This window comes from Ochotona curzoniae, unplaced genomic scaffold, assembly GCF_017591425.1.
Source record: "Ochotona curzoniae isolate NIBS_2020 unplaced genomic scaffold, NIBS_Ocur_1.0 contig_3819, whole genome shotgun sequence".
NCBI lineage: Eukaryota > Metazoa > Chordata > Mammalia > Lagomorpha > Ochotonidae > Ochotona > Ochotona curzoniae.
Genome location: NW_024466004.1, coordinates 18495305 through 18511054, shown reverse-complemented (window position 1 = coordinate 18511054; position 15750 = coordinate 18495305). Strand labels below are relative to the sequence as shown.

The following is a 15750-nucleotide window of genomic DNA, read 5'->3' as shown; positions in this document are numbered from 1 at the left end:
TTCTTAGTATGTACATTGTTTTTAGCAAAATGTTTAAAAATTATAAGAGTGAAATAGAATCATATGGGAGTTTAAATAAAGGTTGAAAATTTAAAAAGACTTTGTGAAAGCAACAATAAAGAAAAGGGTAATCACAGTTTACAGTAGGGATTGATTTTGTACAATTATGAAACAGCTGACTGACAAATACTTTGATTCTTTATTGCCATCTTCTTTTTTTATATATACATACATATATACATATATTGCCTGTAAGATCACAGGAGCATGGTTGGGTGTATTTCTGAGGAAAATTTTGTGAGTAAATTTACCTTGATGTAAATGTCTATTTACCTTCCGGAAAGTTATGTTCTTCTAATAAGTGCACAAAAATATCTTTCCTCAAACACTTATCAGTTCTGGGTATTATTATGTTTTCTAGATTTTAATAACATTATTGGTTTTATTTTCACTGTTTCATTATTCATTCACAAAAGTTATTTTACCACTGCTTCTGATTAGCCAAAAAAAGAACCAAAATTATTCCCTGAATTTGTATGAAAGAGAACTGGTATGAGCAGGCCACTTCACTGAAGCTGGTTTTTATATCTGTATCCCATTTGATAGTTTTGAAGATTCATTTGAAAGTGTTATTCCTGGCATGAAGATTGTTAGCATTGTTGTGTGTTTTTGTAAGCCAGAGCATGTGTATAATGCTTTCGTTCGTATCCTCACCCTTTTTCCCCCTACTGCACTGTTCTAAAAAATTGATTTGTATTCATGTGTGTGTGTATAAATATGTAGAAACATTTAATAGACTATTTCACAAAAATAGTTTCCCCAGTTTCTAGTTTGCTTTCAACTGCTTTTGGCATTGCATCCATTCAAAATGTCAAAGTTTGTATTAGCATATGTATCCGTCTTTAAAATTTCTCTTTCTCCTTGGCACATGCAAGTACTTATGTTATTTAAATTTATTATTTTCAGGGTTTATGATTCTGGCAAGGAATTCTTTATGAAAGCATTCACAGTATCTCTTTTTTCCTAAATGGATAGCCAGTTGCCACAGCAATCGTGGTAGAATATTATTTCTCCTCCCTTTTTTTGAAAATTCATCTTTGTCATTAAATTTCCACTTTCATTTGGCCTGACATTCTGGCTTTCCATTTTGTTCCCTTGACCATTATCCTTTGCACCACCAAATTGTTTTAATTATTATCACTGTATAATGTGAGTTAGTATTGGCTGGAGAGTTCCTTTTTGATTATTCCCTACAATCAAAAATTTCCTGGCTTCTTTGAATGCTTAGTTTTCCAGGCAAATCTCAGTAAGTTTGCTTCAGTTTCTCATAATTACCATTCATATTTAATTAACATTTCTTCAAATTTATGGATTAATTTAAAAAACATTGACATCTCTGCACTACTGGATTTTCCTATTAGAGATTGTGATTTATCCTTCCATTTACTTGATTCTTGAACTTGCTATAATAATGATAATAATAATAATAATAATAATATATACTTAAATAAGAGACTGATGGAATTATGGCTCCTTATGAAGGACTATACTATTGTAGCAACATGGGGAAAATCTGTTGGCGGGTGGGAGTTTGGCAGGGAATCCCAGTCTGTACGAAATTGTACCACAAAATTCAAACATTCAAAAAAAATAATAATACACAAGCTGTTTCTGTATTGATCTTGAATATTAAGTTACTATGACTATTTAAATCCCATTCGTCCCTAATAGAAGTAGTGTTTTATTTAGTATTTTATTATTTTAACTTTGTTTTTAACTGATACATGGATATTATATTTACTTTTGAGATGGCATATGGTGTTATGATACACAGAAGCATTCTGTAATGTTCAAACAGGGTAAGCATTTCTGTGTCTTCAAATATTTAGTAGTTCATCATGGAAAAAACATTGAAAATCCTTTCTTCTAGGACTAAAAAAGAAAAATATAGTACATTATCATGTGTTTGCTCACTGTATAGCAAAGATGTCAGTTCTGTTTAAATTAGTGCTCATCCCTCTGTGTCCTCACTCATCACAGCCTTTGGTAACCACCCTCACCCTCTCGGTTAGATTCCATATAGGACGGGGGATCATGTGGGTTTTTTTTCTCTACATGACTTATCACGTTTAATGCAGTGATCTCTAATCCTATCTGCATTGCTACTAATGGCAAGATTTCATCCGTATTTAAAGCCTGAGTAATCTTTAACATCCCTTATTTATTCTTTAGGAAATGGAAACTTAAATTAATTCCACTTTGACCATTGTCAATAGAGCTGCAGCAAACAGGAACATATATTATTATTCAGATATGAAACAGGGTTTGCATATTATGTTTTCCACAATACTAATTGGTTTATTAATTTGCTTAGAGTATTGTAATGTTAGAAAATTAGATATGTGATCATAAATAAAGAAAATGTTTTATTTTTCGCCCTTTAATACTATCTCTTGTTTTGAACTGATTAGTCCATAGGAACAGAAGCCCTAGTAATGAGTAAACATATATGTATATATGTATTTAGTATAATTTCACATCAGGGTCTTCCAAAATTCATGGAAAATACATTCCATGAAAAGCCTATGTATGGATTATAGAATTTTTACCAGAGCAAACTTAAATATTGACTCCATTTTTATGAAATTTTGAAGTCCCCTGTATCGTTGACTTTTGATTCCAGGCAAAAGTGGCAACCATAGTTTGTTTCAGTTTTAGCTCCCACTCTTTTCTGAACATTATTTAAATGTATCAGGCATTTAGTAAATTCTTTGTTTTCCTTGAGCCAGTTTTAAGAGTTGGGTTGTAACTCTTGTTTACTGATTTAACAAAATCTATAATGATATTTTGGCGATTTGTCAATGTTTGAAATGGATGTGGAAAAAGTATGTTGGCTGATATGAGCGTTTAATGCTGTAGGTTCCCAGTGAAAAATCAGTAGATAATGCTGAAAAGTGGGATTGTAATATGTAATTTGGTAATTTGAATTTATGGTGCTAAGGAACTTTCTGGGTGAATGCATTGCCTTTAATGGGCTCTATAACATTCAATAACTTGTTGAACTGTGTGAAAAAATAATGTTTCTAAAAATTACATTATTCTGCAGTATCTTCTCTCTCTTGCTCTGCTAGATAACCAAGAGTATGTTATAGTCTATATGGCACCTTAAGCATGAATTTGACCCAAATGGTGCCATAAGTCAATGGTCCTCTCTTAGCCTGTGTCGTCACAATGAAGAATTTGAAGAGGGCCTGGTGCCATTGCCTAGTGGCTAATGTCCTCTGATTGCATGCGCCAGGATCCCATATGGGCGACAGTTCTAATCCCGGTGGCCCTGCTTTCCATCCAGCTCCCGACTTGCCACTTGGGAAAGCAGTCAAGGACGGCCCAAGGCCTTCGGACCCTGTACCCATGAGGGAGACCCGGAAGAGGCCTTGGGATGGGCTCAGTACTGTGTGTTGTGACAACTTAGGGAGTGAATCAATGGATGAAAGATCTTTCGCTCTATCTCTCCTCCTCTTTGAATATCTGCCTTTCAATAAAAATAAGTAAATCTTAAAAGAATTTGAAGAAAAACCTACAGTACTCATGATTATCCTAGAACTAATACTAAACCTATATCCACTAAACATCATGCTGTAAAACTTTGTCTTTTCTCGTTTTGAGATAACGAAAAGCTTTTAATCTTCACAGACATAATCTGAATAGATCCCTAGGATAAACAACTTGTACAATCATAAACTGAAAAAAAAACAGCGTTCTACTGCATATTTGTATTTCCTATTCAGAGTCTGTCTCTCTTGAGCTAGAATTGATCTCAAAGAGTAGGTTGGTCTTCACAGAAGGCTGCAGTAAACCATTTCTAGTCATTTGTGTGTGCTGACTTGCACAAGTCCATGTTGCTTCCAGAACAAGAGGCTCACCAGGTGCAAAGACAGCTTAGCTGTTGAGATTTCTGAAGATCAAAAGCATTTTCCTTCTGTGGTCGTAAATGAAGTCTTGACCAATGTTGATTAATCTTCCGTGAAGATGGGAATTTAACTATTTGCTGGTTTATTTCTAGTGCGTTTTGATTAGGACCGTGTTGAATATGTAATGACTTTATTTAGGTTTAAATGTTTCTTTAATTAATTACAAGTTTAGTTTAATTTAATTTAATTTTATTTTATTTGCCTCAGGGTGACCGTGGATTTCCTGGATTTCCTGGGCTTCATGGAATACCAGGATCAAAGGTTGAAATCTCCTTTATCTATTTTTTTATAATTAAAAATATTAATGTAATGGAAGAGAAGATAATGAATGAACACTTGGGTTACAAAAAATGATGTGACAAAACTTTAGTGATACTGACGAGGATATAAATCAATACAACACGTGTTTCCAAAGTGAGTAACTGGAGCAAGAACAGAACTGCTTGTGCTATAAAATTTAATAGTAAAAGCAAACACAGCTAGCTTTGTTCCAACAAATTAGATAATATAGTTAAAATGTACAAGTAGAAAGACATGAATTACCAGAATAACTCAGAATGAATTTTTAAGTCTAAATTGATGCACGAGAAGAATTTGAATTAGTAACTAATAGATCTTTTCACAATTCTGTATATACTCCAAAAGGTTAGAAGAAAATAAAGTGAAAGCGTGAGTCTGTTTTACCACAAAATGAATGAAATCTGTGTCCAGTTTTTACATAATGTATTTTTCCCAGGAATTTTTTGAAAAGTTTTGTGTATGTTCATGCCAAGATGTCTTCACTGGAGAATTCAATCAGATGTTCAGAGACAAAATAATAGTGTTCTTTTAAAAACACAAAAATCTGGAAGCTGAAATAAACGCAGAGGGAAAATAACCCAGTTGATTCTGTGTGATCAGTATTTGTCTATTATACGGGAGCTAAAGACATGAAAAGTAAAGAAAGTGATAGACTACTATTCCTCAGAAACATAGATATATGTAGTATTTTGATTCAGAATGAAAGTACTTCTTTTTTTTTATTATTGTTGCTTACATTGTATTATGTAGTACAGTTTTATAGGCGCTGGGGATTCCCCCCACTCCTCCCATACCCCTCCCCCCATGGTGGATTCCTCCACCTTGTTGCATAACCATAGTTCAAGTTCAGTTGAGATTCATTGCTTGCAAACACATGCCTAGCATAAAGTTCAGCATCTTATTGTCCAGATAAGTTCAGTGGCCTCTTGGGGAGACCTTCTATGGTCTGAAGATAGGTCTAACAGAGTAAAGATCCGGTCAGTTAAAAGCCCCAACAAAACCTCAGTATCAATATACAACATTATGGAATTAATTGACATAGTATTGGGTAAACAATATGTTAAAAATAATGCAAGTTCCCTTCTTCGAAACATCTGGGTTGAGACAGTATCAATGACAGGTTCAAAAAATAACAAACAACCAAACAAAAAATCACAGGTTAAATCAAGGCAAACATGTGGTATCTAATCTTTTGGGATTCGCTCATTTCCCTTAGCATTATAGTTTCCAGTTGTGCCCATTTAGCCACAAAGAACTGCATTTTGTTTTTTTTAATAGCTGAGTAGTATTCCATGGAGTAGATGAACCAAAGCTTTCTTATCCAATCTTCTGCTGATGGGCATTTCGGTTGCTTCCATGTTTTTGCAATTACTGATTGTGCTGCAATGAACATAGGGATGCATGTTGGTTTGTCGTGCAACAGGTGTTTTGGATATATTCCTAGGAGTGCTATTGCTGGGTCATATGGTATGCAGATTTTGAGTTGTTTGAGTGTTCTCCAGACTGATTTCCATAAAGGCTGTACCAATTTGCAGCTCCACCAGCAGTGGAGTAGGGTTCCCTTTTCCCCGCATCCTCGCCAGCAAGCATCGTTGGTGTTCTTGTTTATGTGGGCCAATCTTACTGGTGTTAGGTGGTACCTCATCGATGTTTTAATTTGGATTTCCCTTATTGCTAGGGAGCTGGAACATTTTTTCATATGTTTGTTTGCCATTTGGACTTGTTCCTTTGTGAAATGTTTGCCCATTTCCCGTGCCCATTTCTTGAGTGGTTTGTTTGTTTTGGTTTTTTGGTTGTTTTGAAGTTCTTTGTATATCCTGGAAATTAGCCCCCTATCGCCTATATCGTGTGCAAAGATCTTCTCCCACTCTGTGGGTTGCTTTTTTACTTTGTTGATTGTTTCCCTTGCTGTACAGAAGCTTCTTAGTTTGATGAGGTCCCATTTGTTTATTCTGTTCTCAACTGCTATTGCTTTTGGTGTCCTTCTTAGAAAGTCGGGACCTACTCCTAGGTCTTGCAGGGTATTACCTACATTTTCTTGCAAGAGTTTGAAGGTTTCTGGATGTAGGTTTAGGTCTTTTATCCATGTAGATTGGATCTGAGTGTATGGTGATAGATGTGGGTCTATTTTTTTGTTTCTACAGGCTATCAGCCAGTTGTCCCAACAACATTTACTAAAGAGGCCTTCCCACTTGCTTGAGCTGTCATTGGTCTTTTTGTCAAAGATTAATTGGCTGTATTTGTGTGGGTTCCCTTTTGGTGCTTCTATTCTATTCCATTGATCTTCCTTTCTGTCTTTGTGCCAGTACCAGGCTGTTTTGATAACCACTGCTCTATAGTATGTCCAGAGGTCCGGGATTGTGATTCCCCCTGCTAACTTCTTATTTTTCAGGATGGTTCTAGCTATTCGTGGTTTTTTGTGTTTCCAGATGAACTTTTGAATCATTGTATCCAGTTCCGTGAAGAATGTTTTGGGCAATTTGATTGGAATTGCGTTGAAAATGTATGTTGCTTGTGGTAGTATAGACATTTTAATGATATTGATTTTTCCTATCCAGGAGCACGGGATGTTATTCCATCTTTTGAGGTTTTGTTCAATTTCCTTTTTAAATAGTTTGTAGTTTTCTTCGAATAGGTCTCCTACGCTTTTGGTTAGATTTATTCCCAAATACTTCACACTTCTCTGCTATTTTGAATGGTATCCTGTTGGTTAGATCTTCTTCCATCTTGGTGTTATTTGCGTACACTATGGCTGTTGATTTTTGTTCGTTAATTTTGTACCCCGCCACTCTGCCAAACTCTCGTATAAGTTCTAGCAGTTTCTGTATTGAGTCTCCTGGTTTTCTGCTACACATACATAAATGTTGAGTCAATTTAAATATCAAAGTTTATATAAACTTTGGAAAAATTACCTTCAGAATTTTAACTTATTGATGTACAATACTTTGGTACTTAAAATTGATGCTTTACTATCTACAAGTCTTCTTAATTGTAAGCACTATTGCAGTACTAATTGTGCTTATTTTCATTTTTTTTATTTGTAAAATCTAGAAAATAGATTTTTTTTGTCAGTAAACTAGTTTATTTCAGTTTTACTTTCACAGTGGTATATTAATCTGTAAGTCTACATTATCCTACGTATGATTTTTCTTTATAAAGGAGCTATTATGAGTTCTGTAATTAATATTTATGGCTTATCATTTAGGGTGAAATGGGTCCCAAAGGAGATAAAGGATCACCAGGATTTTATGGCAAAAAGGGAAGTATGGATGACACTATTAAATATTTTCATTGAAGTTATGGTGTAGTATACATAAAAGGCATACATTAGAGTCATTTCAAAAAAGCAAAAAATAGCTGGTAAATGAAATGCATGGTATTCTACAAGACTGTATTGTACTACTGATCCTTCTTAATTTTAAAAATATTTGCAGCATATATATTTTTAGGAGGAGTTACATGTTACTTGAAAACATGTCCACTACAATCTATATCATGGGAGTTCCTCCTTTCTCATATAGACTAAGATTTGTCCTCTGTATATTTTACATGCACCTTGACTTTCACTGTTTCTAGGATGTAGTTTCTAGACAAAGATGCCAATAATTGTATTTCTGTATTTATTAACATTTTCAAACTTTTGTGTTATATCTTCCGGATTGGTAAAACGATGCTTTATGGGAAGTTGCAGAGCAGATAGGAGCTGTCATTCCCTGAGCCCTCATTACATGTGAGGATGCTTTAAAAAAATCATAGAAAAGTGGAAGTAACAAATTACTTTGGAGCAAAAAAATTGTTTGAAATGTGTGCATTTCTATGGACATTTTGAAGACAGCCATAGTGATGTTATTTTATTAACTTTCCTGTGTAAGTTTGTAAATATGTAAGTTTGAGTAGGATTGTGAAAATGTCAGCAAAAGGATTTAAAGTGTTTGTTTTTACAACAGGGTGCTAAAGGTGAAAAGGGCAATGTGGGCTTCCCTGGCCTTCCTGGACGTGCTGTGAGTTGGATAGAAGAACACCCTTGAGAATTATATTTTAAATCCTGTCTTTTTTAAAAAGGAAAAATTGTTGTAAAACTGTGTTGAAAGCACATTTTTTTTTTTCTTTTACAGGGAGAACCAGGAAGACACGGAAAAGATGGATTAATGGGTAGTCCTGGTTTTAAGGTATTGAACAAAATAGAACAAGAATATTTTTTGTAGTTTGTGAGTGAGCATTATCAGAGCATAGCAATATTATAATATTTAATTACATATGATATTGGAATAAAGTTAAAGCGCTAAATTTTTGATTAAAAAATTTATTGGAAAGACAGATTTACAGAGTGAAGGAGAGACAGGGAGAAATATTTTCCATCTGCTGGTTCATTCCCCAAGTGGCTGTGATGGCCAGAGCTGAGCTAATCAGGAGCCAAGATCCTTTCCCTGCTCTGCCACAAGGGGTGGGGAGAGTACAAGGTCAGGGCCATCCTCTACTGCTACAAGCAGGGAGCTGGATGGGAAGTGGAGCAGCCATTACCAGGACTGAATCCATATGGAATCCAACCATTTACAAGAGTGAGGACTAGCCAACTGAACCATCATGCCAGGGCCCAAAGCACTAATTTTTATTTTTTGAAGTTAAAAATGATAATAAACTTATTTGGGTTTTTTGATAACTTTCATTTGTTAGAAATATCATCATAGAATACTAAGGAAATACTGAGAGTTTCTTTGGTAAATCATTCAAATTAGATTCATTAAGATACACATCCTTTGTTGTATTTCTCAAAGGGATAAGATTTGGGGGGAAAATCTGTATGATTAATATTGAAAATTCTTTATCAGTTGTGTGGTATAATGTGGCTTTGAGAAAATTGTGGCAAAGGCAAATACAGAGTGCTGGTCACTTATTATTCCTCAAAAACCTCAAAAGCACATGCCCTTTTGATGGGTGATTAGCACCATCAAATTACTGACAAAAAATGTATTTGCCAATTACAAATTTAAATGACTTTCCTAATTAATAGTTATTAGGGAATAATATTCAAGTCAATATGATGTCTGAAATGATTGAATGCTGTAGTCTTGTGTAATCCATCAAGCATAGATTTGTATAATCCATCATAATCAAAGAAGCCACTTGGTAAAGCACTAGATTAAGTAATGTGTTTCCCAAGGTCAGGTATTTGAAGCTCAAACTTGATAAAAAAAAAAAAAGTTGTCCTTGTCTTTAGTTGAATTGCCTTCCTTTAAAACTGTTGTGTGTCTAGTCATTTGCTTCAAGTGTGTGAAACTACTCAGAATATTCGTTAATCTTGATTGTTGACAATGCTTTCCAAAGCATGTCCAAATAGTGTGTGTTAATAGTGTGTGATCAACTGGTGAGCACGCTGGCACAGCAGGTTAAGCTGACACCAACATCTCATATAAGAACTTGATCAACTTAATTTCATTGCATTTGGTTTTATGTCCTGCTGATTTAATAAACAGACAATTTACTTTTATTTGGATTGGATGTAACAGGTAAAACAAGCTATAAAGGCCCCCCTCTTCTTATGGACTTTTAAATATAATCACTCTGTGTAAGAAAACAGATATTTTTTTATCTGTGTACTAGACATTAAAATTTTCAGTGTCTTCTGTAAGTATAAGGCTGTATGTTCCACTGAATGACGATTCTATAATTTTTTTATATAGTATAGGTTAGGGTTTGGAAACAAGTTATGCATTTGTGGATTAGGATGATTTTAATTTATTGTACTTGGCAAATCCTTTATGTTAAGCTTCTTCCATTTCAAGAATGGAGAAAATGTTACCTACCTTAAATGGTTAAGGTTTGACCAAGATAACAAAAATCAGCACAGTTCTTGACAGAGAATATAAATTCAAGTACAGATTAGTATCTTGTCCGTTTCTTGATTTAAACATAACTTTTAGATTTCAGGGGGATCTAAGCGGGTAGTTTGGTATATGTGCCCTCACCTATGAATATGCATTAGTTCACTCAAGAACTTTATGGGTAGATCGCTTATACTGCATAATGTTCACCCATTTTATGTATGCAAATTAATGTGATCTAGTGTATTTGCTGAATTATATATTCATCACTGTATTCTAATTTTGGAACATTTTCATCAGTCCTAGTGAAACTGCATACATGATAGTAACCACACCTCATTTCCTTTTAAGACAGAAACCCCACCCTTCAGCTCTAGTGAGTATTCTGTCATTGTGAATCTTCTATTCTGGACATTTTGTGTTCATGGAATCATACTTGGTCTTTCATAGACTATAACAGACATCCATTTGGGGGCTTGGATCAATATTTCATTCCTTTTTATTGCTAATAAAGGTATTCCATCACCTCTTATTTGAGTCATTCTCTTTCTCCATTGAGTAATATTTCACTTGTGTGAAATATCAGTTGGAATCTTTTGATTCTCAGTTCTTTCAGCTGTGATTTTATCTCTCTCATTTCCTCAACAACAAACAGTCTTCAATTCTGTAATTATAGAATAGATCTTGATGGGTGGGCATTTAGGGCATTGGTTAACATGCGATGCCAACATTCCACGTAAGAGTGCCTCATTTATCTTGGCTCTGCTTCCAGTTCTCATCTGCTCTTGCACAACCTGAGAGGCAGAGGTGAGGAGCTGAGTGCTTATATCCTTGCCTAAGTGGACAGACCCAAGTGGAAAATCAGATTAAATTCCAGGTTCCTGATTTCAACCTGATCTAGTCCATGCTGTCATGAGTATTTTTTGAGCCAGTTTATGAAGTATTTCTCTCTGTTTCTCTGTCTTTCTAACAAATAAAAATAAATAATACATCTTAGAATCAGCATAAATAGTCTAAATCTATTTTAAACTGTAATGGGTATCCTAGAGCTGTGTAATTTCATATAATTTTTGGTATCATCTTGAAAACATTACAAGAAAAGGTTTGTTAAATAAACTCTTGCTGGTAATGTTAATTTGCAAGCATAGTACAAAGAGTTCCCTTATACTTTTACCCATCTGATATTACTACAATATTACAATATGTTTGTCAAAATAAAGAAAGCAATGCTAGCACAAGTTACAAACTGAACTCCATACTTTATTGAATTTTATTTGTCTTTTTGCGATATTGTTGCTGCCCTATTTCTGTTCCAGGATCCAATCCAGGATCCCACATTTCTTTTTGGTCATGCTTCACTGTTCTCTTCCAATTTATAACATCAATCATTATTATATGACCTTGATATGGTTGATGAGTATTGAGTAGATATTTTATGGATACCACTACATGAGTTTGTATGTGGCTTTTTTTGTGATTAGACTGGAATTATGGTTGGTTTTGAAGAAGGATATAGCAGGTATTCTTCTTAACTTTGAAGACCACACATCTTATCCATCTTATTCACTTGTGATACTAACCTCTATCACTTGGTTAAAATATACTCACGGATTCTCCACTGTGAAGTTATTAATTTTTTTCTCTCCATTTTTTTCTTCAGCAGTAGTTATGGACTCTAGCCCATACACAAGCTATAAGTTGGAATTGAGCTCCAACTCTTAGAGGAGGGAATATCCTTATGTGTTTAAATACGTTTAGGAAGTGCTTTCATCTTAGCAGCGTTGTCTTCCAAAATACTGTTTGTTACTAGTATTGGATGATATTAGTTTTGCTATATTGATCATATACCCCACATTCTTGATACACTTGTCCACTGGTTTTTGTAACTTCCTTGTTTTTCTCCAAATTTTCGATTTATTCTTATTCTGTCTGGGAGAAGAGAGATAAAATGGGAAGCCACGCCCAGCCTCCCAAATGTCCCTGTAGCCAGGAATGGGAACTGCCACCTGATATTAACCCGGGGTTCCAATGTGGTGCATGTTCCAAGGGTTCTGCCCAAGTGGTTTGCGTAGTTCCGAAATGCTATCGATTTAGCTGAGCCAAGGATGAGGTAACCCTCCCACTGACCCACTGTCCATAGTCAACTTCATTTCCATTAACCCAGATATTGGCTGTCATTGTTTGGCTGGAGTAGCTGTCCAGTTTGTTCTTACTGTACTCAATAGCTTGCCATACTCTCCATGTGCATCATGGTCTACATCCACTGCTCTGCCTTTTTCACTTGCAGGAAGGCCCAAAGACATAGGCCAGGTGACCCGAGCCCCACCTGATCCCCCACCCCTGGGGTTCATGAATCTGATACCCACCTCACAGGTGAGCCCAAGGGCACAGGCCAGGTCACCCAAGTGTGTCAGTGGATCCCCCTGAGGGCTCATGATCTTGGTGCACACGCACAATCAGGCCCCAGGACCTGGGCCAGACAACCTGAGTCCCACTGGATCCCCTGCCCTGGGGCTCACCAATCTGGGGCCCATTGACTCCAGGATGGCATGGCTCACCTCACCTCAGCATCCAGTATTGCATTGTGTAGCCTGACTTAATGCACCCTGCCCCCAGTTCCAGCTCCTGCTGGTAGATGCTGCAGCCTAGCCTCACCTAGTCACATTCCTGTCCCAGACCTAATGTAAACTGGCTGGTGTTGTGGCTTGATCTGGCCCCTCTTGCACCCTGTTCTGGTTCTCAGATCTGCCAGTGAGTGTTATGAATCCACGTGTATGTTGGCAGACCTAATCCACGTGTATGTTGGCAGGTACTATAACTTGGAATGGTCTGGGCTGCTCCCAGTGGTCCTTGTGCTCACCTGCAGGGACTGTGTCCTGATAAAGGAGTTTCCCAAGCTCCTCTATTATGTCTGCTTCCAGAGGCAGATCTCATGCACATCAGTAGGTCTTTGGCCCAGGCTGACTTAGTCTACCTCCTGTCCAGGCAGGAACAGTGGCCCTGCTCAACCGGCCCACACCCATTCTGGTTCTGGGTTTTATGACCCAACCACACCGGGTCCACGCTCAGACACAGCTTTCACATGGTTAAGTGAGAGCCGAGACCTGGCTTAGCCTGTTCGATACCCACCCTGGTTCTCAGAAGCACCAGTGGGTGATGGAGTACAGCCCAGCCTATTGCTCGCCAGACCCAGTCCATACCCATGCAGAGGGAGGCTGTAGCCATGTCCAGTTTAGTCTTCTGCCCCCAATCTGGCTTTCATGCTCACCAGTAGGAACCCCAACTCAGCTTGGGCATTCCCTTAACTTCCCAGCCATGCCTGTTCCCATCCACAGCTCTTGGGCATGCCAGGACAGATTGCAGTTCCACAGGGATAAGTCCACATATCCCCCAGAGATTTTTGCTACGAGGCTCAATTCTCTCACATGCTGGTTATTGTCATGGCCCATTCTAACATCACCCGTTCCTTGTTCTAACTCACTGGTAAGTGCTATGATCTTGCCCTGCTAGGTAGTCCCAAATTTTAGCTTTAGTGTGTGCCAGTGAGTGGTACTCGGTGGTGTTCACTGCTAACTAGTCCAGCTCAGGTCTCCCATGTGTGCTTGTACTTTGGCCTGATCCTTAAAGTCACTCTTGTTCCCCTCACCCTAAACCATTTGGTCTCAGCCCTTGCTTACCTACATGTACAGTGGCCTTGTCCATGGAAGTCCCTTAGCAATAACTCCTCACCTTGCCATGAACCCTCAGGTCATGGCTCACCCCCACTTGTGTGAGTCCCTAGTACCCCTGAGAATCCACATCCCCAATTTTCACAGCATGCTGCCAGGTAGCCTGAGGGCTTTGCCTAGCGCCATTGGCACTGGGGCCATCCAAGGCAGGTGCCTGATGTGCAGGGAGAGGTATTTTTATTTGTTACATTTATCTTGTACTATTAAGACAATCTGTTAGTTGTTTCTCTTATTCTTAGAAATTGCTGAATTCTGTTTGCAAAAACTTTTTATTTCTTTTGTTTATAAGTTTATAAAGATATTGAACAGTAGTTTTTCCTTTTAAAATTTTCATTTGTTTACTTTAATTACTTATTTTCTCTTAATGTAAAGTCAGGGAACCAGAGACAGAAGTCTCCAAACAACTGCCACATTGTGAGTTGGGCTAGGACGATGGCAGGAACTGAGCTAACACTGTGGGTATCTGTTCACATGAGGCTGGATTTGAAAGCAGGTGGACTTGAAGTCAGGCATTCCATTTTGGATGTAGGCATCCCAAGTAGCATCTTAACTGCCAATTGCCTGCCTCACTCTTTTGGTTTTCTTCTGATATATTTTAGGATTTGGTATTGAAATAAAACTGCATTTTATTTTCTACAAGACTGTGTATCCTTGATATTATTTTTTCCTTACCTTTTAGATATAATTAACCAATGGAAGGACTTTATTCCTATAGCTGTTTCACTTGTTTTCTTCATTCATTCTTTTTCCTTACATACATTTTTCCAACTATTGCAATGAAGAATTGACTTCATTTTTTTGTATTTTATTTCTTCCTTGATCTCAGTTGTTAAATTATTACTATTTTTCTGTCCATGGATTGTTTCTCTTTGACTCTGATGTGCATTATTTTCAGTGACTTTTTTTCCCAAATCTTTATTTCTGGTTGGTGTTCTCATTTTATTAAAGATTCTTTAAGTCCTTAAAATTTTATAGGATTTAACTGCTTTTATTTTTTATTTTCATTCTGTTGAAAATATTGGAAGAAGGAAGAAGAGCCATAATGTACTCATTTTAGGTTCCTGTGGCACCTCCAAGGAGATGCACAATGAACAGTTGCATTACGGGTACAGAACTTCATCTCATTTGGGTGGGAGAAAGGATAGGGTATTACTGAACCAAATTGGAATGGATTGTCAGGGGTTGCATTGGCAAGTCAGTTTCATTATAATGGAAAAGAGGAATATACAGGAATAGACAGGTGCAAACCCCAGTGAGGGATGTGGTGACAAGGAAATATTACTTCTATTTTTCTTAGAAAGCAAGAGTGGTCACTTGTTGAGAGGAAGAGGAATGCCAGAGTCCAGCTCCAGCTGAGTTCGAAGCTCGGGAAGGATGCGTGCAGTCGGCAATAAAGAAAGACATGGACACTGTCACTTGGTGCCCTCTAGCAACAGCTCAGGAAGCTGTCCTTTTTAATTTTCTCAGACACATCATCACAAGCTTCTGCACAAACAACTAATTGTTCTATTTTTACTTCAAAACCAAGGGGGCATGCACAGCTATTTGGTCATTCTGTCCATACTTAAGAACTAAGTAGGTGCCCCTAAAGTTAATTTTGCAAAATACTGTGTTCATATTCTTCAAAGCAAGTCATTATTCATTCTCCAGTAGTAGCCATGGAGCGACAGCCAGGACTCCAAGTCCAAAGCACATGCGTTTACTGCTAATCAGTAATACATTCCTACCACATTTCTATTTCTACAATTTGCCCATCATTTAATGGGAAAAATGTGTCATAAGGAAAAAAACAAAAATCTAAGACAAAAGTTTCAAATGTTAAATCCTCCCTACAACTATAGGCTCTACAACCCCCCAAATAATCAATAATTAAAAGCATATTTCTTTAATAAAAGCATCCTTAATTCCTCTAGCTAAAAATTATAAAAG

At 36.8% G+C, this 15750-nt stretch overlaps 1 protein-coding gene across 2 annotated transcripts in view; it reads left to right on the top strand.

Moving 5' to 3' along the window:
- The window catches only part of COL21A1 (collagen type XXI alpha 1 chain), a 108458-nt gene that overhangs the window by 50688 nt on the left and 42020 nt on the right, over window positions 1-15750 (top strand). For both annotated transcript variants that reach the window (XM_040983030.1, XM_040983031.1), the window contains 4 exons: window positions 4179-4232; window positions 7477-7528; window positions 8217-8272; window positions 8387-8440. In XM_040983030.1, coding sequence (XP_040838964.1) covers window positions 4179-4232; window positions 7477-7528; window positions 8217-8272; window positions 8387-8440 — 216 coding nt within the window. The remainder of the gene's footprint in view (window positions 1-4178; window positions 4233-7476; window positions 7529-8216; window positions 8273-8386; window positions 8441-15750) is intronic.